Raw genomic sequence first — 23,316 nt, 5'->3', positions numbered from 1 at the left:
CTGCCTCTCTGCCCCTCCCTCACTCATGCTCTGTCTGTCTGTCTCTCTCTCTCTTTCAAAACTAAACATTACAGGGGCGGGCACCTGGGTGGCTCAGTTGGTTAAGCGTCTGACTTCTGGTCATGATCTCAGAGGTTTGTGGGTTCGAGTCCCATATTGGGCTCTCTGCTGTCAGTAAGGAGCCCGCTTTCGATCCCTTCTCTCTCTGCCCTTCCCCCGCTTACGCGGTCTCTCTCAAAATACGTAAATTTAAATAAATAAATAAAAATAAATAAATAAATAAATAAATAAATAAATAAATAAATAATACATTACCCAAAAAAAGCTCTAAACCCTTCAGAGATGAATCATTTGAGTGTCCCAAGACTTTCTGAAAACAGGAAATACAAACTAAAGTCTTAGGCCACAAAAAGAAGTTTTAGCTTTCTCTAAAACATTGCATGTTTCCCCCAGAGCTTCCAAATTGATATAATATTAATTCGTGTTATATATGTGAAGCCTTTTAAAATTTTTTTTTTTCAACGTTTATTTATTTTTGGGACAGAGAGAGACAGAGCATGAACGGGGGAGGGGCAGAGAGAGAGGGAGACACAGAATCGGAAACAGGCTCCAGGCTCCGAGCCATCAGCCCAGGGCCTGACGCGGGGCTCGAACTCACGGACCGTGAGATCGTGACCTGGCTGAAGTCGGACGCTTAACCGACTGCGCCACCCAGGCGCCCCAGTGAAGCCTTTAAAAACTAAACCAAAATGCTAGCAAATTATGGCTTGTGGGCCAAATCCAGAGGACCATGTATTTTTGTAAATTTTATTTACTGAAACATAGCTATGCTCATTTGTTTACGTAAGTGACCATGGCTTTCGCAATACAATGGCAGAGCTAATAAGTACCTGCAAGAAAGACTGTGTAGCCTACAGTGCCTAAAATATTTCTATTTGGTTCTTTACAGAACAAAATTGTCAATTCCTAGTTTATTTATTTTAATATTTTTAAAATATTTATTTATTTTGAGAGAGAGACAGAGATAGAGAGCAAGCAGGGGAAGGGCAGGGACACAGGGAGACAGAGAATCACAAGCAGGCGATTCAGGGCACAGCTTGATGCGGGGCTTGAACTCATGAACCGGTGAGATTATGACCTGGGCTGAAACCAGAAGCCAGGCACTTAACCGACTGAGCTACCCAGGTGCCCCATCAATTCCTAGTTTAAACTACACCAGGGATGACACAGAGCTGATAAATGCCATCTGTTTGTTCCCACCAGGAAAATCTGATCATGTGGTTTCCACACCACTTTATCCCATTTCAGTTCTCCAAGTTGTCGTCAGTCCCAGACTGGCGAAGCATCTAGGCATTTTTGGAACCCTAGGATGAAGAGCTTCTCCTGTGCTGACCAGCATGCTCCTTCACAGAAGCAGGTGCTTCACAACCTCTTTCACTGGGATCACAGGCTTCCTTAACAACATCATGAAAACTATGGACCTTCCCCCCAGAAAAATGGTCAACCACATACATTTAAAAAATGAACAAATGATTTTGGAATGTTCACAGGCTTATGTCCAAAACTATTACCTTGTGGAGGATTTTCACCTGAAGAAAAGACACAAACCAACAATTTTTTCAGCAGTGCCTCTTCAGTGTTTCCCCCCATGTTTTTTTAAATTCACTTAAAATCAAGTAACTGGTTACGTAGGGATAACACACAATTTTAAAAAGGAAAAAACCCCCACAATATTTGCTTTTTGCATTCTGTGTCTTTTTCTACACTATAATGCGTCCCCCTCCCAAACGAGTAAGAGAATTTTCACTTCTGAGTGTGCTGCACGCATCTGCTTAACTCTTGGACACATCTTCCTAGATACGATGAGCAGCTCTAATAGTGCTTAGTAAGAACACACAAAACTACAAGCCGCCTGAACTGCACATACCTCACTGCTGACTTCCTGAAGTACTTTCATCAAATCCTTTGCAATATAAGATGGGGAACTATATACACAATTAAGTAGGTTTTTCAAAGTTTCTGATAATTTCTGATGAGATTTTAGTTTCTTTTCTCTCCGCAGTTCTTCAAATAAAGCAGCCAAATCCTAGGGCACCAAAAAGAAAACTGGATGAAAAAGAGCTAAGGAACTACAAAGGCTAAATGTGTTAATTATGAAGATTCTTTCTCAAATGATGTGATGCTACTTACCATTTTTCATTTCCCCTGGAAAGGGTACCAATACCTCTCAGTTAGCTTATGATTAAAAGCCAAATACTGGCCTTTTAGCCAAAGAAAGCAGAGCAGAAATGAATGAAACATTGTACTCCTATCTTTTAAAAATGGGAGGAGAAAGATGTACGGATTATCGCCATCAGTTTCTAAATTCAGTGACTTAAGTCGATCAAAATCCCTATAAAGCAAAACGTCAAAGGAGGAGGAAACTGTTCGTGTGTCCATACAGGAGTGCACACATTCAACCTTCTCTGCGGAGGAATTTACCTGAGTAACATAGGTGGCATCGGAGGTGATCTCCTCTGTTTTAGGAACCAAATGATCTATTACCAGATGGAAATGAGACACCACTCCACTGAGGGCCTGGAGACAAAGAATGGAGGCCCTTCGTACTTCTTTTATGGGGCTTCCCAGATTAATGAGTAGAGATGTCACCACTAAAACCAAACGGAAAAAAATTTAAGTAGCAATTTAAAAAACTGAAACAGTACAAAACTGAAATAGCACCTAAGGGTAGATGTTGAAGTTCCCCCCTCCACTGAAATTCTCTCTCAAGACCATTCACTGTTTAATTATGTTTACCGTGGATATATGCGAGCTTACCCTTTTGAACACACACAAATGAGAGCAGAGCACAGGGGTGTACATATGCACACACCCTGCTTCAAGAACTATCACATTTCAAATTTATTTGGAACTGTTTGACACCCGAGGGTGTGTGTGTGTGTTTATGTATGTATATAAAATCATTCTTTTAAAACTGTACTGTTCTCCATTGCATTTTCTGTATTATTTAAACCCTTATCTTACTGGTAAGTTCAGCTGCTTCCAGTCTTTCAGCATTAAAACTGCTACAACAAGCATCTCCATACACACATACGTCTTGATAAGTGTGCAGAGGAAACTTCTCATTGTGCACCATACTTTGCAAATACTTTGTCCTTAATTGTATTTTATAATTTTTTTTTAAGTTGATTTCTTTTGAGAGAACGCGCACACAAACAGGAGGGGCGGAGAGACAGAGAGACAGAGAATCCCAAGCACCGCAGAGCCTGATGTGGGGTCTGATCCCACAAACCATGAGATCATTACCTGAGCCAAAATCGAGAGTCAGATACCTGACTGACTGAGCCACCCACGCACCCCTGGAATTTTTTATAATGTAGAAGTTTCAGTCCCACTTCTCTTCTAATTTTGTATGATGCTTAGAGAGGCCGTCCCTGCTCTGAGCTGTTGAAGTGTCTGAATCTATATTAAATATTTAGAGAGGCCACACGCACTCCACGTTTTCTTCTAACACTAGAGCTATGTTGTTCTTTTTTAATGTGAAATCTTTAATTCATGTGAAATTTTGTCTAAGGAAATAAGGATGGAGTCAACTTTTATTCAAATATTTTCAAACGGCTAGCCTCAGATGTCCTATTTAATAACGCACCTAAGAATCCCACAGCCTCATCACTCACACATTCCATCAGTGTCTCAAACAGCTATTTCTGCCAACTACTACTTCTAACGCCGTGTCCAGTATAGTGACGGATTCAACAGGAACGCTTTTGTTTTCCCAACTCTGCTATGAAGATGCTAGCTTTTGATTTGAGTATTTTTCTCATTACTCCTATTTTGCTGCCACAAAATTAGAATTACTGATTTTTATCGAATGCCTTTTAAATTCTTGGAAAATGATAATCCTTTAACACTGGTATGGCCAATTAAGAGTTCTTTATTTTGAACCAATTTTATATTGTTGGAATGAACTTTATTTGGGCAGATACTTGCTTTTTAAGAATATGCTGGACTCAATTTACAAATATTTTATTTAGAAATTTTGCATTATTTTCAAAGCAACTTGGCCTGTTGTCTTGTTTCTGTCTCTAAGTGTTGTCAATTTTCAATGTTATACTCATTTTAGACAAAGAATCTGGAAGCTCTCCTTTGTTTTATGCCCTGCTCAGTCCAACAGCACTGAAAAACCTGCTTTCAAGATCTGGCAGAATGCATCTGTAAGATCAACTGGATTGAAGTCTTTTGAAACTATGTCTCCGGGATAAAAAGACTCCTAAATTCCTCTCACGGTGTTATTTAAGCTTTATTCCATGCTATCTACTGGGGCAAACTGTGGTGACTTTCATTTTGCTACCAATGATCCATTCCATATATTTCATTTCTGGAATGCTAAGAAAGAGCTCAACAAACTGTCAAACTTTTCTGAGAAGGTCATGTAAAGGCTGGCAATCTTTCCTAGTCTCTGTAAGGTTAATTTATAAAATAAAGTCAGCAACAGCTGGAAATTTCAATTCACACAAAGGGCAGCTTCAGGCCAAGTCACTATTTGCTAAAATTCCCTGTATAGTGGTACAGAGCTTCCAGAAAAATCCAAATGCAAAAACAAATCAAAGTACTAAGTACTACAGTTACCACCTTCAAGTTAAATACTAGAACTCACAGTAAGCAAAAGCTACCTTATTAAAACTATCAGCTTTTAGGAATTTTCTTCCGTTTAAAAGTCTATGTGACTCTGTTTTCCCAAGTCATTTTATTTAGATTTAAAACAGGATATTTTACATAAAGATTGAAAAAAATACTGAGCTTTGGTTTTAAACTTATGAATACATTTACTATATTGGTCAAGTATTAAAAAACCAAAGGCAGTCTACATCTTACAAATGATGTTAAATGTTCATTTAACAAAACTCGCTATATGCAAGACTGAGCTGGAACGCATATCTCCACAGAAAGTAATACATGTTGGTTAGATTCCTAAACCACTGACAAAAATTCATAAATACTGTACTGTAATATTTTAATATTGCAGTATATTTTTCTTTTGAACAGTGTCACATTTTTAATAAACAGGTTAAAACAAATACCAGCACCTCCCAGAGTCCTTACAGAGCAGGTGCAGACAGAAGCTCCCTGTGCACTGGAGTGGGTGCCCGGAGGCTGGGGGCACTGAGTGACCTTCCACACAGGCCCTCCAGGACTCCAGTGCATAGGCCTTGAGCTTCCAAGGGGAATTAGGTGCACCTGTCCTGGTTTCGGTGGACTACTGGGACATTTCTAAGCAGCATAAATGCAAAAGTTCTTTAGGAAGAATGGAGGTGACAGATGACAAGGCAGAGGGGCAGACAGGGAGTCGATCTTGCAGCAATTCTGGGGAAAAGTGAAGTCTTTTGGTTCTGCTATTTATAGACGAAGAGACATCTATCCCTCAGGAACCTCTGCCTTTGATATCAAAAGATAATAGACATTTTATACTTAATTAGAAAATCAAAGTAGTTATGACCTCTAAATAAAATATACATACCTTTAACAGAAAATAACCATTTAAATAAATCAGGCTATTTCCATGCAATGGAACAGTCTGCAGACATTTGCAAGTAAATAAATTTCTGTGTTTACTAAGTAATAATATAGAACAATACCTATAACATATTAATTAAAGGATTAAAGTTTTTAAAAATGTGCAGTAAATCTTTCTCATCCAAAGGAAAAAACAAAACAAAACAAAACTTGAAAAAGCCTTCTTAAATTAAGTCCACCTAAAATCAGGGACTGCAATTTTATAATAAGTAGTAATGAAATAATTCATGGGATTTTATTCTACAAGTAAAAACTTAAATTTAAATACATACTTTACCTTGTATTTAATGAAACCTTGATTATAATGATTAATTATGTGCTCTTTCACAAAGCTAATGAAAGAGAAACACTGAGAAACTGTTCTGGGAAAAGCATATATCGTTCATTTTGCTTTCACAGAACATTTATAAAGAGTGATTTTAGAATAAAAAAAAAGAAAAAATCAAGAACATAATCAAATTTCCCAAGAGCCACTCTTGTTCCTTTGACATTAAAATCCTTCTGGTTTGAAGAATCAATCATATCCATCATCCTCATCAATTTCCTCATCTTTAATCACTACAGGGTCTAATTCTGTCAGATTCTCTCATTTGTCAATAGCTTGTAAATATCTATTTTTCAGTATCATGTTCATCAACTTCAGGAAATTCTGCATCTTTCACAAAATTTGCAAATTTCACTTTATCAAAAAATATAAATTTAATATAAGTGTTTTATTAGTGAGTGTCCAACCTGAAAATGACTTACACCTGATAGAAGAGACAAATCCAAGAAGGCTGTCAGAGTGGAGACCTTTTTATAAGTAGCTGAATATTGGAACTATACTAAATGATCTGGCTTCCCCAGATAACCCTGTAACTGCTGAAACTCAGAAAATGAGCAGGATATTAACAACCTATGACTAATCATCTGCCATTTTTATTATGTTTTGGTGATTAGAAGTAGTTTATACATACACACATATAGTTCACATATATGTATATAAATTATACACATGTAGGGGCGCCTGGGTGGCTCAGTCGGTTAAGCGTCCGATTCGGCTCAGGTCATGATCTCGCGGTCCGTGAGTTCGAGCCCCGCATCGGGCTCTGTGCTGACAGCTCAGAGCCTGGAGCCTGTTTTGGATTCTGTGTCTCCCTCTCTCTCTGACCCTCCCCCATTCATGCTGTGTCTCTCTCGGTCTCAAAAATAAATAAATGTTAAAAAAAATTTTTTTTAAATAAAAAAATTATACACATGTAGCAGTTCACACACATCTACATAAATTACATGTATACACAGCACGTGAGTGAGAGTGCATGCACATGTGAGTGAGCACTCTTTTTTTTTTTTTTATTTTTGAGAGACTGAGCGGGAGAGGGGCAGAGAAAGATGGAGACAGAGAATCTGAAGCAGGCTCCAGGCTCTGAGGTGTCAGCACAGAGCACAACCTGGGGCTCGAATTCATGGACCACAAGATCATGACCTGAGCTGAAGTCGGTTGCTCAACCAACAGAGCCACCCAGGCGCCCCTATGAGCATTCTACTTAAAAACAAATTAAAAAGAAAATCTCCAAAGTACAATCCACACAAACTACATATAGAGAAAGCATTAAAATTGGTCATGACGGAACGTAAGAGACTACTCACAATACCTGGAGAAGAGACAGATGCCAGCTGATGTTTATTCTGTGCTTTCTGAGAAGAGAGCATCGCACACCCTATATAAAGAGCTTGGGTCCGCAGCACTGTTTTCACGCTGCAGTTAAGTGGATTTGAAAGGCTAGACCCATACGTCCATAAAACAGAAAAGAACTTGAAGAACTGAAAAACATCTTGTAGATGCACCTAAATTGAACAAATCAACAACAGGGAAGTTTAATTTTTACTCACATTCGGTTGGTTCCAAATCCTCTTTTCACTAGTGTGTAATTACAGAAAACAAATATTTCATTGCAATGTTCTGCTGCTTTGTCTCATGACTTAAAATTTTCTACACTTAACCAATGAGAAGGATGCAAATGAATTCAAAGGACTTGCTACAACTCTACATTTGAACACACCGAACGACAACAAAATGAGAACACTAAGCAGAAAACCAAGACGAGTGATGCTGGAGAGGCCTCATTAAGAAAGTACTTCGGAAAACCAGTTTGTCAATAAATTTCATATTAAAAAAAAAAAAGAAAGAAAGTACTTCAAAGATGGAGTCAGCATCACCAACTGTGTCAAATGCTGTGGAGGGGCAAGAAGCCAAGAACAAAGGCCTCGACCACTGGAGGTCACTGAAATTTCTTAGCTGAGTAGCACAATATGCTAAATCAGCCCTGTGAACAGCACTTTCTCACTGGTAATGGCACTCATCAACCAAACAGCCTGGGCTGTTGTGATTATGAAACACATTAACGGGTCTAGCACACTAGCAGGCACGCAACAAAGTGCACCTGTGTCCTACCTACCGCTTGGTGTCACGACAGCGCTACCTCACAGGGCCATGTTTATCAGCGCACACTCTTCACCATAATCAGCACGCATTATTTTCATTTTCATTAAAACTGTCATAACTAAAATACCCTGCGATATCTTCTTAGAGGGAAGAGTATGCCTGAAAAAGAGGAGCTTCGTACCTTTATGAACAGTTTCATCAGGACCCTAAAATGAACGGCATCAGCACCGGTGAGTATCGTCTCAAAGAGCCCAATGAGCAAGCGCACATAGGCCCTGCTGTCTTCTCGCAGCTGTTCGGGGTCCCACCACACGTCCTCTACACGGACATGGAGACAAAGAGACGGTAAAGAAACTTACGTGGACACACTGGTGCGAACTTTTCAGTCAAGACACTAGTTCCATTTCTAGAGTATCGCATTCGAAAGTCACACTCTGTCCTACCTCTAGGAAAGGATTTAGGGGCCTTTAGTGCATGAATAAAATTTTTCAGTGAAAATATGAGTAAAACTGAATCCTCCACAGCAATATTCTGGGCGGTGTTGAGCTGTTCTATGTAATGTGTCCACAGTTCCACTGGTATCTCTCTGTCCATCATCAGCTCAAAATGCCATTCTGAGGGGATTTCCTGAAATGGTAAAAGAGACAAAGACAACACAAACAAGGGGTTCTGAACATGGGTTATACACAGGAGAACTGCAATGGATGTGTATGTCTGGGTAATATGCAAAATTGTGTCTCTGTGCATATTTATGTGAGAGAATTAAAAGCTTTAATCACATTTGTAAAGAGATTCAACCATCAATCACTATTTACAAAAAAAAAAAAAGATCCAAGTTATCCACAGTTTCATGTTACCTATATTTTCTCAACACACACATCTAAAAACAAACGTTAGTCACATATATTGTGTTTATCAAGTGACACACTTCTACACAGAAAGGAGCTGGATTTCTAAGAGACCCTTAATGGGACCTTTCTCATGTCCCACTTTTACAGGTAATCTGAAGAGGATACATAGTAAAATCTCCAAACTTGCAGGTAATTCTGCAAATAAGCAGCAAAATGTGAGGTGTTTAGAAATTATACTGCAGATACTAAAAAGCAGGAGAAAATATGAAGGAAAATTACGAGACTCTGTACAGGAGAGCACACAGCAGTAACCTGGAAGGAAAGAGCCAGACTTCTAAGAGAACATCTCTCTGGAGGGATTTCACTGACTCAATATGCTGCTACAGCCAGAAAGAGGCCCATGATTCCCAGAAAGGGTACTAAATATAAAGCATTTTATCTGCATATGTGTATATGTATGTATACATACGTATGTGTGTATATATATATATACTATATATATATACACACACACACACGTATATATATACATATATATATACACACACACACCCAAATTGTTCACACTTTTAACACCAAGGGCAAACACCCTTCAGGTTACCACAATCCACAAAAGATAAGAAAGAAAGAATTCAAGAAGGGCTTATCTGGGCTACTTTTTTAAAATACAAAAATTTATTACTCTTTTTAAATTTATATGATTTTAGGTAACAATGACCATGACCAGAACTTGTAAAATCCTGAGGGTATATGTAAATATGAAAAAGATGCTGACTCATTCAGCAAATCCTAAAATGAAGAGCCCTCTGAATGATGGAGGACAAATAAAAACTAAATACTATTACAGGGGGCAGATATTAAAAGAAATAATCTTATTACCTCAAGATACGGTACTAGGTAAAAATATAAACAACTGAAACATGTTTCTTAGCTGATACTGTCAAAGACAAAGAGTAAGCTGGTGAGATCCAAATCTGATGTAACATTAAAATACAAAAGATCAATTCTTAGGAAACAACAGAATGAAGTAATATTTTATTCAAGCACTGACATTCCTAGTGAATTCTTCATCATGAAGGATAGTTATGCATAACTCAGATAACTACCCAATAAAGATAATAAAGGGGCCAGTCAACCATTAGGTATAAAACATCACGACCTTGACATTCTGTAATTCAATTAACTTTTCTAATTCAGCATTCAACTGAATCCAGAGATTCAGCGTTTCAGCCCCCAATTTTCAGTTTTGCTGTGATTAACAAGCCAGACTGCCACTTTACTCAACGTTCCAGACACTTTGCACTACTTACCACTGCAGTAATGACACCTTCAAGCTTCTTTATTTTTTTCTGCAACAAACTGAAGACTCTTATTGCAAATGGAAAGTGAGTTTCCTTTAAAGATGAACAGCAAGAAACCAGCACAGCCGTGACCAGGTGAAAAGTCACCTTCTGCTTCAGGCTAAAGCAGTCCTTCTCCCCAAGGCTTATTAAATCCTCCACCTTGAAAAATAAACATTCTCCATTACTGGTAGCTCTTAGTTCACATAAAACAATTTTCTCTACCCCAGACCTATCTGGGTATTACATTTAAGGTGAGATGACAAATACAAAGCCTTTAAAAAGTAGTAAGCACTGACTTCTAAGTAATTAAAAAAATTAAAAAATTCAGAATTATAATGAACATAAATAACTGCACTTGGCAACCAGATAAATGCTTTAAAATTATACACCTAATGCCTTGACAAAGATTTACTAAGGCAAAAAAAAACAAAAACAAAAAAATAACTTTTTGATATTTTGTTATTTTAACAAAAAACAGGATTTCTTATTTTATTTTTTTAATTTATTTTTTAAATTTTTGACAGAGAGAGAGAGAGAGAGAGAGAGAGAGAGAGAGAGAGAGAGAGAGAGACAGAGCATGAGCGAGGGAGGGGCAGAGAGAGAGGGAGGCACAGAATACGAAGCAGGATCCAGTCTCTGAGCTGTCAGCACAGAGCCTGACGCGGGGCTCAAACTCACAGACCGCGAGATCATGACCTGAGCCAAAGTCGGATGCTCAACCAACTGAGCCACCCAGGCACCCCCAGGTTTTCATATTTTAAATAAAAGGAAACAGGGAGGCAAAAAGGTACATATTATTCTTATTAGTCCAATATAAAACCACAATAAAAAATTTATATAAAACGTAAAAGATATAAAACAATCTGCAGAATATACTTAGTCAAAAATGCAAACATTATTTAAAAAAAATCTAGTGAAGCAAACACTGAGAAATCCAGGGGTGTTGACAGCAAACCTACCATCTTTAACATTGAAGAAGGATCCCCTGAACTTATATTGTCAGCCAATAACGCAATCATCTTCTGATTTGCCACACCAATTAGCTTTCCTGACTCTGTGCTTTTAATCACATTTTCAAGAGCTGTTTAAAAAAAAAAAAAATGAACACAGGGCCCTTATATCATGAATACTCACCTAAAGAATTCTACAGAGTAAGAAATTTAGGCAAAAGTTTTATAATTTTCCTATGAAGGTTTGCTCTGTATTTTCCCTTTTGTCCAATTCTGAATCTGTGTGTGGGTCAGCTTCCTTTCCACTGTCCAGCTGACCACAGACTGTGGGAACAGGGGCACCAGCCCCACTTCCCAACACAGCTGAAAATATACATATAAGTTTTGATTCTTCAAAAACCCATTAATAGCCTACTGTTAACCTGAAGTCTTACTAATAACATCAACAACACAGATTCTGTATCTTATATGTATTACACACTGTAATCTCATGATAAAGCTAGAAGAAAAAAGTACTATTTAAAAAATTCTAAGGAAGAGAAAATGCAGAGTACTGTACAGTATTTATTGAAAAATACCCACATTTAAGTGAATCTGTGCAGTTCAAATCTGTTGTTGCTCAAGGATTGTAGGTTTTTGATCTTAGATTTTTGATCTTAAACAATCTTGCTGACACAGAACAGAGCAAATGTGATTTCAAATAAGTTACAGCCAACATTTGCTGTGTTTTTTTTTTTAAGTATTTAAAGTGTTTTTTCTACAAGGCAACTGAATTTCTTACCTTCCTTCCAGCCCCTTAATACCGGGTGCAGAGAGCAAATTCCTGATTTTGATAAATATATAGCGATTTTCATCTCTGCAGATTCCATGTCATCATTGATGATAATCATAAACGGCAGCAGATGTACCACCACCTGATTTGACAAGTGATCATTTTCTTTCAGTAGCTCTTCCTTAATTAATATGTCTGCTGCTACCTCAAGTACCTTGTACCTAAGACACAAACAGATTTGGCTGAGAAACCCATTAGGAAACTTAAATTCAGCCCCAAATCATTGCATTGTCCCTGCTCAGCTGACATCATCCTGGTCTCAACAAACACATTACTCAGACACAGCCAACACAATCACTTAAAATCCATGCCAAAAATGAGTTATTTGGGAGAGCAATTTAAAATTTTTTTTTTTGTAGTTTTTTATTTATTTTTGGGACAGAGAGAGACAGAGCATGAATGGGGGAGGGGCAGAGAGAGAGGGAGACACAGAATCGGAAACAGGCTCCAGGCTCCGAGCCATCAGCCCAGAGCCTGACGCGGGGCTCGAACTCACGGACCGCGAGATCGTGACCTGGCTGAAGTAGGACGCTCAACCAACTGCGCCACCCAGGCGCCCCGGGAGAGCAATTTTAAACTAACTCTGTCAAATCTTTTTTTTTGAGAAATCATTAGGCTAACTATAATAACATAAAACACATCACACTATATATAACTCCACTAGAAATCACAGACTCACTCATAATTTTAAAAAAATCTGAACACATACTATGTGCTATGAACTAAATATGATGGATACAAAACAAAAACCTGCAAGACATGCTCTCTTCCTCTAAGGAACTTAGTCATTTTTCCATGAAAAAAGCTTAAATGCCAAAAATGAGCTCATCAAATAGTACAGAAGGTAACCATGTGCCTCTGAGCTTACTTTCATAAGTTTGCGTTTCATTATAAAGTAATACACTATCCTGGGAAAAAATAATCAAATAGAATTATATAAAGTAGAAAACTAAAACTTCCGGGGAGCCTGGGTGGCTAGTCATTTAAGCATCCGACTTCGGCTCATGTCATGATCTCACAGTTCGTAGGTTTGAGCCCCGCATTGGGCTCCGTGCTGACAGCTCAGATCCTGACGCCTGCTTCCGATTCTGCGTCTCCCTCCCTCTCTGCTCCTTTCTCACTCGCACTCCGTCTCTCTCAAAAATAACATTAAAAAAATTAAAAAAAACTCAAATAAAAACTAAAACTCCCTACTACCCTACTTCTCAGATTTCAGTATTATGTCACACATTGTAGACTCTCACCATTTTATGAAGAAAAAATTTCAGAGAATAGTATAATGAAGCCACACAAATCCTAATTCTTTACATAATGCAAGAATTACATTATGATTCATTCCACTACCATGACCATATAACTAAATTAGAAAATGCAAACATGTAAACACAAAAAATGAAACAGGTATAAGAATTTTGTCAATTCAAAACAGTATGAAGAGAAATGAATACATACCATCCCCTATTTTTTGAAAGTTCTGCTCTTCGAAAGAGATTTAGAAGATTTGAAACAGTCACTTCTGAACTAAAGTGTTGTTTAAAAATCTAAAGGGGAAAAAACGGCCATAAGTAAATTTTCACCTGCTTCAAATGCATACGGTACTTGTTAAATACACTTAAAAAAATAATGAATTGTAAAGAATTCGTCTCCCAACAGTCCTTGAACTATTTCAAAGCTTTATGAGAGCTATTTCTCAAAAGTGGCATTCGTGAGCCAATTTTCCACGATCCCAAGGTATTTACTATCGATAACAATTTATAAAACACTTTTCCCTTTTGAAGAACTTCTATGTAATATGAAGTTGTGCGGTCTGATTTCTCCCATAAGCTTTCCTTAACCAGGCTTAAGTCTATGCTCTCAAGAGAACAAATTTCCAATGAAGGAATAATTTCCAATATATTCCTGCCTAGAGCAGAGAATCACATGAGGAGAAAATATTTACAAGTTGTGTATTTCAACAAACAACAAATTCACTCACCTCAAAAGCATTTATAGCCGACAAAACAACATCTAAACTATCATCACCTAATCGGGTTAAAACAGCTTCTTTTATGAAAGACTCATCGACATTCTCCTAAATAAGAGAAAAAATATATTTAGTTGCTGCTAAAACCTCCTAAGATTTTACCCTAGATAGGAAGCTTGGTTTTGTGAAAAGCACTCCAGATTATCAGTAAGAAATACAGGCTCTGGCCTAGATGCAAATTCAAACACTCTAAACATACCTGCACTGAACTAGATAATCTCTGAAAGGCCTTTTTATTTTTTTGTTATTTTTATTTTTTTTTTTTAATATGAAATTTATTGTCAAATTGGTTTCCGTACAATACCCAGTGCTCATCCCAACAGGTGCCCTCCTCAATGCTAAAGGGCCTTTATAGATGAGTAATTATTTGGTACAAACTTTTTCCAGTTTCTACTGAAAATATAATAGAATATATATAATTTAAATATAATTTTTGCATTAAGAAGTTCATCTTGTTAAATCAGAGCCTGGATATTGAGCGTGCAAAGACTCAAGAACCAGAACATCTAGGTTTAAATTCTGGCATTACCCACCTACTACCTGTGCGACCAACTGGGTAATTTAACCTTTCCAGGTCTCACTATTCTCCTCCAGAGAACAGAGCTAGTAACTGTACCAACTCCAAAGAACTGCTACAAGATTAAACAATACACATCAGTGCTTAGAACGAGGCCTTTTACGTAGTAAACACTATTAAAGTCAGCTATTATTATCAAGATTTTTACAAGAGTAAGGACAAGCACTGTGAAGCCAGCCTGCCAAAAAGATTATTTTTTTTCATTTACAAAAGAAAATAAAGCACGTAATCATTCACAGTAACAAAAAGGTACGATCGCAAATCAACCTAAGTATATCCTTATCTATGGGTGGTGAAAAAAATATAAATAATGCTACAAAAAATAATAAGGCACTCTGTTGGGAGATAAAACTAAAATCCCTAGAATTCACAAACTGAAGTCCAACTTTCACATAGCAAATATCACCAAAATTTTCTAAATAGCTAGCAAGTAGTCAAATATCCCAATCTGAAGACAGTTAACCATGCTTAAATCTAAAGATGAATGTGTACAACGGCCTTTATTGAAACACTAACCAAATCCAGAAGTGGACAGAAAAGAAAGGGATTAAAAGAAGGACAAGAACACCTTCAGATATAATATTAGGAGCTTCTAGGAATTCTTTTTTTCATTCTAGACACTGGGATCTTCCTATCACAATGAAGACCAGTATGCTATGGTTTAATTACCCAGCAAATCACTAACACAAACCTATCAACACTTTGTGAGACGTAATTTATGCCAGATCAGAAATGAATCAAAGCTACAGATTATAAATTTGAGTATTACATCAACCATTTTTAAAGAAACATTCTTGGGGTGCCTGGGTGGCTCAGTTAGTTAAGCATCCAACTTCAGCTCAGGTCACATCTCACAGCTCATGAGTTCATGCCCTGCATCGGGCTCTGTGCTGACAGCTCAGAGCCTGGAGCCTGCTTCGGATTCTGTGTCTCCCTCTCTCTGTCTCTCCCCCGTTCATGCTCTGTCTCTCTGTCTCTGTCTCTCTCTCTCAAAAAATACGTAAATAAATGTTAAAAAAAAAAATCCTCCCAGATCCTAATGTTGCTATTATTATTTACACATCATTTTAAAACGAAGTAACACAAAAATATAAAGTAAACCAAAAATAATATAAACCAAAAAATTTTAAGTCCACTATCACAAAGCCCGCAAAACCAAAAAACTCAAATTGAAATGAATTTACTATGGTAATTATGATTGCACTCTGAAATTAAATTCTATTTGTGATATGAATCTGGCTCTAGCTATCATGACACAAGTTCAAGTTCAGCATGTTCATACTATGGTGTGCCATGAGGACACTCAACTCTAGGACCACTTTTCTCTTCCAGAAATGTTCCAAATATGCAATAGTACTACATGAGAAGATTCAGATTATCACACAGATGAACACTCTTCCTTTATAGTAACTACACTAAATGTCTACACCAGTTAACCCTTCGAACTCATGACTTGACAACAATGTAAAAAAAAAATTAGTCCATTTGAAAGCCAGAGAAAAATTTTAAAAACACAGTATTAGTGATAAGTTCAAACAGCAAAAATTGTGACAGAATTGTTTGAATGGCTGAAGCTCAGAAAATACTGCTCCATTTCAATTACTGCAAAGTCTTGGTAAAATACCATTTTGGTATCAAGACATTATTTACAAATTAAGTTAGCCTTGGTACTTACTATTCACAGCCACCAAAATCTGAAACAAATATAACTGGAGGTACTGAAATCACGGAACAGTGTTCCAAAAGCTGTAATTCCAATGTCCCCAAATACACTCATGTTGAACTTAAGAGTACCAAAGTCAAATTTCAAAACTACAACATTCTCAGATAATTGGTGAACCTCTGTAAATGATCTAGAAATCATAGTCTGAAAAACACTGAAGTAATAATCTGCAATGTGGAAACACGAATATAGAGGTTATTAGAGCATGGTTGCTCTAATAAATGGTGGCTACTGGCATGTATGGTCCAATGTACTCTCTGTGATATTTGCCTTGTGTCTGTAATTACATAATATCAATTGTAGTTGGTAAGTTCCAATTTCCTCTTCTAGAATTACACTGTGCATTTTAAGGATAAAAATATCACAAATGAAGCTGTCTGAAACAAACCTCTGATGTCTTCATGATATTTTTCAGATGATTAATAGCCAGAAGTCTCACAGGAGCAAGTGGATGGTTCAGACTGAGCATCAAAGACGTATCAGAATCTGCTAAAAACTACAGAATTCATCACAATCACCAAATGATTTCACCATTAAATCTGAGCATCTGATCAAGAATAAAAACCAGAGAAAACTGCCCTAAAATGCCCAACACATTTGATAACAACCATCTAAATCCAGAAACCAAGAAGTAAAATCTTTGTCTCTAGAACGTAATGAGTTACAATAGATGAAAAAAATGAGCATTGTAAATGTTGTGATTTTGAGAGTACACTTGTGTCTATGTGTAGGTTTATTTAGTGAAGCAATTCTGTGAAGTAACTTTGTATTCATTATATGGATCTAACTTCAGACTGAGAAACACCTGAAATAAATCAGTGTATTAGCACCTAAATGAAGATATGAATTAAAAAAAATTGGTCACTGAACACAGAAAGCAATTCACCTAAATAATAAAACAATGACAGTCAAATTAATGACAACTTACCTCACTTATGTAAAAAGACTAAAAAGGAAATCTATTATCCTAATATTGGAAATGAAACTAATTAAAGATGAAGGTCTAATTACAAAAGAGAGAAACCTAAACAATCACATTTCTCCTCATAACATTTATTTTCAAGGCTAACTGTAAAAACTGCTCAAATGTCTAACTTCTAGTAGAAATAGATCGATCTAGGGTGAACTGACAGGAAATTTCTGAAGTTCTAACATGATCATGAAATTAAAATCTGCCTCCCTTATGCTCACCAGTGACTTGAACAGCCTCATGCGGCTAGTGCACACATAGCAAAAAAATAAGGACACACTGGAAATCTGAGTGAAGCCCCCTTTTGATGACTGCTAATAACATTTCCAAAACATACTTTTCCTGAAAGAAGTATCAGATGCAGTTATTTACGTTGCCATGCCTTTTTCCAACAATTCAATGCATAACTGAGTTGAGGCCTCACAGCTTCCCTTCAGGGAACTAGGGAAACTGTACTAAATCTCACCTGTCCACGAAAGTTGCAAAGAAAGGAGTGAACTAGCCAATTTATCTCCATAATTCCTTAAATAACCACACAAATATACCCATAATTGTAGTAATTCCTCCGAAGAAAAACTTACCTGATACTTTCCTCCACTTGTAGAAAGAGAGATAAACTGATGAAAAAGCTCCTGTTTTTTTAGATCTGTAATTTCTTTTAGGCGTTCCTCTAATACAATATCTAATGTTCGGGGATATCTGGGAAGAAAATAAAGAGCTAATTATTCTTAACGAAGTCACTAACCACACACATGATACGTGTATAAAAAAGATACAAATAAAACCTTAAAAGTATTCCAACAGTAACATCTCTCCATACAAAAATGGCCCCTATTTCCTATATGAAAGTATAGGTCAAATACACTTAATCCCATACCGGTCTTCCTAAAGGTGGGGGAGGGAAAACCAGCCTCTTTACAATTCATTCCCTATGTTATGATGTGACCTGTGAATCTTTTAATAAAACGAGACACACACATTCAACAAGGGCAGAAACACACAACTTACTTGCTTTCCAAAAGTCTGATAAGTGGAAGAAACTGTTCGTTAAGCAAAGATACTTTATCAGGACCGATTTCTTCCTGTGAACTGTATGAAATATACTCTTCAAAAAGAAGGCTGCAAAACAAAACAAGTGACATGAGAGCTACTATTTTTTGAGCACCCATTATATTTTAGATGCTTCAGAAATACTTCTGCCATATTTCCACAAGGTACCAGGCATTCTTATTTTACATATGCAAAACCAGGGCTGAGAACTCTTGTAATCTGCCTGCGATCAGAGGACAGCCATCGCAGCCAGTGCTCAGCGAGCCCTCCTGTGCCATCAACAGTAGAGCAGGTTCTCAAAGCCTGCTGGACTCCGGGGCCCACACTCTCAACAGTACTTCCCACGTCTACTCTCATTTAATCCACAAGCCAATTCCGTGAGCGAGGGACATGAATGACACACAGCAGCAGACAGGCCAATGTTACACAACAGCAAAACCAGATCCAGGCAGTCTGACGTTCAGAACTTACTACTCTACTCTCCTGGAAATGAGAGAGGAAGGATTCAAGCCCATGTCTGACTGTAATGCCTACATTCTTTTCACTGTATCAAGTTGCCCTTTAAGTGAAAAAAGAAAATGGGAGACTGAACTATCTTTACAGAAAAGAAAGAATTTTCACTTCACACCCTCAATATTAAGTTTCTAATTGATATTTACTAAATACTAACTGTGATGCATTGTTTCAGGCATTTTGACGCAGTTATTAATAGGAATCTCAAATCAACCACTAGTTCCATGTAGCTGTAACCCAAATTTAGCTTAACTATTAACTTTCCATAATCCCATTTAAGCATTAAAAACAAATTACTTTTTCCTTCTACTGCCATCATTATTGCACTAAGTAATTAATGAAATGATATGGACAAATCAAGAAATGCATCATAAAGAGAAACTGGAAGACTGCTACCCAACTCTAAAAAGTATACTAAGCCCCAAAGATACAAATCAAAAGCAGGTCAGAAATAACAGCTTACCTAGCCAGCAAATGGTCTAAGTTGTTCTTCAGTGATATATTTGTAAGTATAGCTTCTAAATGTCTCCTGTAGATTTGACCATCTGTCCCTTCAGTTTCTTCACCTTAGCATACAACATAAATTAAAATTGATGGGGAAAAATTCTTTTGCACCTACATTATTAAATTTACTTACAGCAGAAAAGTCTTCTACAGGAATCATTTTATAATTTTTTTAATTTTTTTTCAACGTTTATTTATTTTTGGGACAGAGAGAGACAGAGCATGAACGGGGGAGGGGCAGAGAGAGAGGGAAACACAGAATCGGAAACAGGCTCCAGGCTCTGAGCCATCAGCCCAGAGCCCGACGTGGGGCTCGAACTCACGGACCGTGAGATCGTGACCTGGCTGAAGTCGGACGCTTAACCGACTGCGCCACCCAGGCGCCCCTACAGGAATCATTTTAAACCATATATATTGGTATCCAGCTTTTTACCTGTTTATAAAAGTGTATCTCACCTATTCAGCTATGTATATTTTTTACATTTTTGTATACATTACCCTCACTTATGCTTTACCTGAAATTCTCTACATTTTTAAAAACAGGTTTTCCATGCCTTATTTATAAGACAGAGGTCCAAAACATAGTTGTGCCAGGTCATATTACAAGTGGTTGAAGTTGGGACCCAAGCCTAGAGCCCAGGAAACTAGCTCTGAAAGCAGGCTCAGCTTGCATCTTGATGCGCCTTACTGAACTGAGCCATCATCTTCTATTCCACATTTACTGCACATATATTACCAATCAGCTGGTAGCCCTGCCTTCAAAGATTGGGACCATGTCACCACCAGAATAGGAAAAATATACTTTTATACATGCTACTCATATCTTTGACACATATCTAAACCAAGATCCGGTTAGGCAAAGCTCATTTTCCAATAAACTGACACACTTTAGAGATGTCTCCCCTAGTATGTTTTTCTTAGTCTAAGTGGCAACAGGACCAAACATTTCTTCTTGTACTTCTCTATTTATTGAAAGATAAAAAGCACATAATGGAAATAATCATTTTTAATAACCGTTTTTACGGCTTCTTAAAAACGTGTTTGTTTTTTTTTAACATTTATTCATTTTTGAGAGATCGAGACAGAGCGTGAGTGGGGGAGGGGCAGAGAGAGTGAAAGGGAGACACAGAATCCGAAGCAGGCCCCAGGCTCCGAGCTGCCAGCACAGAGCCCGACATGGGGCTTGAACTCACGGACTGTGAGATCATACCTGAGCCTAAGTCAGACTGAGCCACCCAGGCGCCCCAAAATTTGGGATTTTTATGTATGCGATTTTCTTGGTCTCTCATGTTCAGTGACTCAAAGGACTTTTATGTTCATTGACTCCAAGGAGAAAAACTTTTTTGGCAACTGAATATTTGTCGTACATGAGTCACTGAAGTTCATTAAATATCTAAATGAGAAGGGAAAGTTTTACTGGGTAACATATGTTAATCATTTTAAAATAATTCCATAGCCTTTTTAGCGAAGAGATTGTTTAAAAACACACATTAGAGGTTCTAGGGTGGCTCAGCCGATTAAGCATCTGACTCTTGGTATAGGCTTAGGTCACAGTTCACGGTTTATGGGATGGAGCTCTGTGTCAGGCTCTGCGCTGACAGCGTGGAGCCTGCTTTGGATTCTCTCTCTCTCCCTCTCTGTCCCTCCCCTACTTGTGCACAAACTCTCTCTCTCAAAATAAATAAACATTAAAATAGAACACACATTAAAAAGACACACCAGAATTCTAAGCATATCAATTAACAAATATCTCCTTCAACCAATGTACTCCCACCTCAAATGTTTTTCACATTAAAAAAAAAAAATTACACAAAAACAATTAGCAGAAACTTGAAATATCTTACAGATATTAACAATTTTAAGAGAATCAAATCTTAGACGTTACGCTTCTGGACACATAATATACAACCACGAACCTGTAATATGATTAACGATGGAGACGACCAGATGGGGAAGCATGTAACGCAGAAGAGGACTGACATCATAGAGTTCAGAAATCCCATGCAGTATTGTAATAAGATCAGGAACGTTACACAAATGAGGAAATGGCCTTTGAAGAAACAAGTACATAAAATGCTAACTTCAAAAGTCAGATAATATACAGCAATTTAAAAAAAAAGTATACAATTTATCTTTGAAAAGAATTATTCAAAATACTTTCATTCTCCTGCATTTATCATCATTTCCCAATTCAATCGTACGTACTTTTTCCCAAGGCTCTCTGGCTTCTGTCTCTGCATGAGCACTATTAAGCAACCTAATCCATCCTTGATCAAAGAAGGAATTTTGGTCAACGTTTTGATGATCTGTGAAGCCAACGAATTGACGAAGGTGTCCTCCATTGTCACTTTCACAGAAATCTGACATATTATCATGTACGTTGCAGCTCTGTAATCTGGTAAAGATGATTTCAACCCCTAAATATTTTTTAAGATACAAGGAAAAATGATAAGCTATTTCTTTCAACTTTACTTAAAATGTTACTTTACCTTGACAAATTAAAAATGCCAGGGGCGCCTGGGTGACGCAGTCGGTTAAGCGTCCGACTTCAGCCAGGTCACGATCTCACGGTCCGTGAGTTCGAGCCCCGCGTCAGTCTCTGGGCTGATGGCTCAGAGCCTGAAGCCTGTTTCCGATTCTGTGTCTCCCTCTCTCTCTGCCCCTCCCCCGTTCATGCTCTGTCTCTCTCTGTCCCCCCAAAAAATAAATAAACGTTAAAAAAAAAATTAAAAAAAAAAATGCCATAAATGAGAGATTAATACTACCTCACGTACGCTGAAGAGTCAACAACTCTTCAGAATTTAGCCTCTTTCCTGAGCACACAGAGATGAGGTTAAGTCTCTTGGATGAGAGGAGGGATCTCAGCAGGTCTCCCAACTTGAAAATCCACTACATATGCTAACAAGGGCCAACAGGCTCTTCTTTTATGGGCAAACACCCACCAGTGTAAAGGAGACTTCAGAGACAAGACAATAGGGGTGCCTGGGAGGCTCAGTCGGTTAAGCGTCCGACTGACTCAGGTCATGATCTCACGGTCTGTGAGTTCAAGCCCCGCATCGGGCTCTGTGCTGACAGCTCAGAGCCTGGAGCCTGCTTCGGATTCTGTGTCTCCTCCTCTCTTTCTGCCCCTCCCCCACTCATGCTCTGTTTCTCTCTCTAAAATAAATAAACATTAAAAAAAAAAAAAAACAAACAAAGACAGTAATTTTGGGACACCAGCAGGAAGTGAAAGCAGTACCTAAGCAGTACCTCCACAGGGAATCTGGGAGGGTGGTAGGTAGGCAACAAGGCACTTGGGAAGAAGAAACACTGAGAAGTGGAAATCACTGTAAAAAGAGTAAGAGCATATGCCTTGATGGAGACTTTCTAATCCATTCTGCTTTCAGTGAGTCAAGATGACTGCTAAGAAAACAAATCTGAAAGGTAATGTCAGGGCCAAATAGCCAACATTTATTCTTAATGAGCCCTAAATAAGATCCCACTTTTGCAAGTTTTTAAGACAAAAAAGTCAGATTTTTTACCTAAAAATTAAATCTTGCCAACCATCTGAACTATGTTGTCAACTTAAAAATAGTTATGTCTAAGTGAAATTTTCATAAAGCCAGGAAACTCCTTCAAGTACAAAATAATCTACACCCGAGCAGGACCAACCTTTTGGATATATGGAAATAGCTTGGCGACTATATTATCCAATATGCCCTCAGCAGTCACTAGAGCAGACACGATGGTAGAAGCATAGAAAGTTAAGAGCACTCTCAACTGAGCTGAACTCCCAGGATACTCAACAAAAACCTACAACAAAAAAAACACAGAGCACAGGTTAAAAAAAAAAAAAGCAAGGCCAATTAGATAAACATATAAGAATGTTTACAGCTCCCCTCAACTACTTCAGACTGTCATTTTTATGTTTACCATAGACAACATTAAATACACAAATGCAATGGTTCAATTAAATATGACAAGAATGAACAATCCTGACTT

General features: G+C 37.6%; 1 protein-coding gene across 1 annotated transcript in view; it reads right to left on the bottom strand.

Annotated features, from left to right (window-relative positions):
* HEATR1 (HEAT repeat containing 1) overlaps positions 1-23,316 on the bottom strand; it is a 50,493-nt gene that overhangs the window by 22,062 nt on the left and 5,115 nt on the right. Inside the window, exons 6-22 of the mRNA XM_011287210.4 lie at positions 22,987-23,127; positions 21,541-21,752; positions 21,252-21,385; positions 19,295-19,397; positions 18,277-18,387; positions 17,850-17,967; positions 16,687-16,794; positions 13,951-14,046; positions 13,428-13,516; positions 11,925-12,136; positions 11,153-11,274; positions 10,161-10,352; positions 8,443-8,626; positions 8,181-8,317; positions 7,209-7,401; positions 2,482-2,651; positions 1,928-2,086 (exon numbers count right to left, since the gene is read on the bottom strand). Coding sequence (XP_011285512.3) covers positions 1,928-2,086; positions 2,482-2,651; positions 7,209-7,401; positions 8,181-8,317; positions 8,443-8,626; positions 10,161-10,352; positions 11,153-11,274; positions 11,925-12,136; positions 13,428-13,516; positions 13,951-14,046; positions 16,687-16,794; positions 17,850-17,967; positions 18,277-18,387; positions 19,295-19,397; positions 21,252-21,385; positions 21,541-21,752; positions 22,987-23,127 — 2,481 coding nt within the window. The remainder of the gene's footprint in view (positions 1-1,927; positions 2,087-2,481; positions 2,652-7,208; positions 7,402-8,180; positions 8,318-8,442; positions 8,627-10,160; positions 10,353-11,152; positions 11,275-11,924; positions 12,137-13,427; positions 13,517-13,950; positions 14,047-16,686; positions 16,795-17,849; positions 17,968-18,276; positions 18,388-19,294; positions 19,398-21,251; positions 21,386-21,540; positions 21,753-22,986; positions 23,128-23,316) is intronic.

This window comes from Felis catus, chromosome D2, assembly GCF_018350175.1.
Source record: "Felis catus isolate Fca126 chromosome D2, F.catus_Fca126_mat1.0, whole genome shotgun sequence".
In the NCBI taxonomy this organism is placed as follows: Eukaryota; Metazoa; Chordata; class Mammalia; order Carnivora; family Felidae; genus Felis; species Felis catus.
Note: the sequence above shows the minus strand (reverse complement) of the source record. Positions and strands in the feature narration are given on the sequence as shown.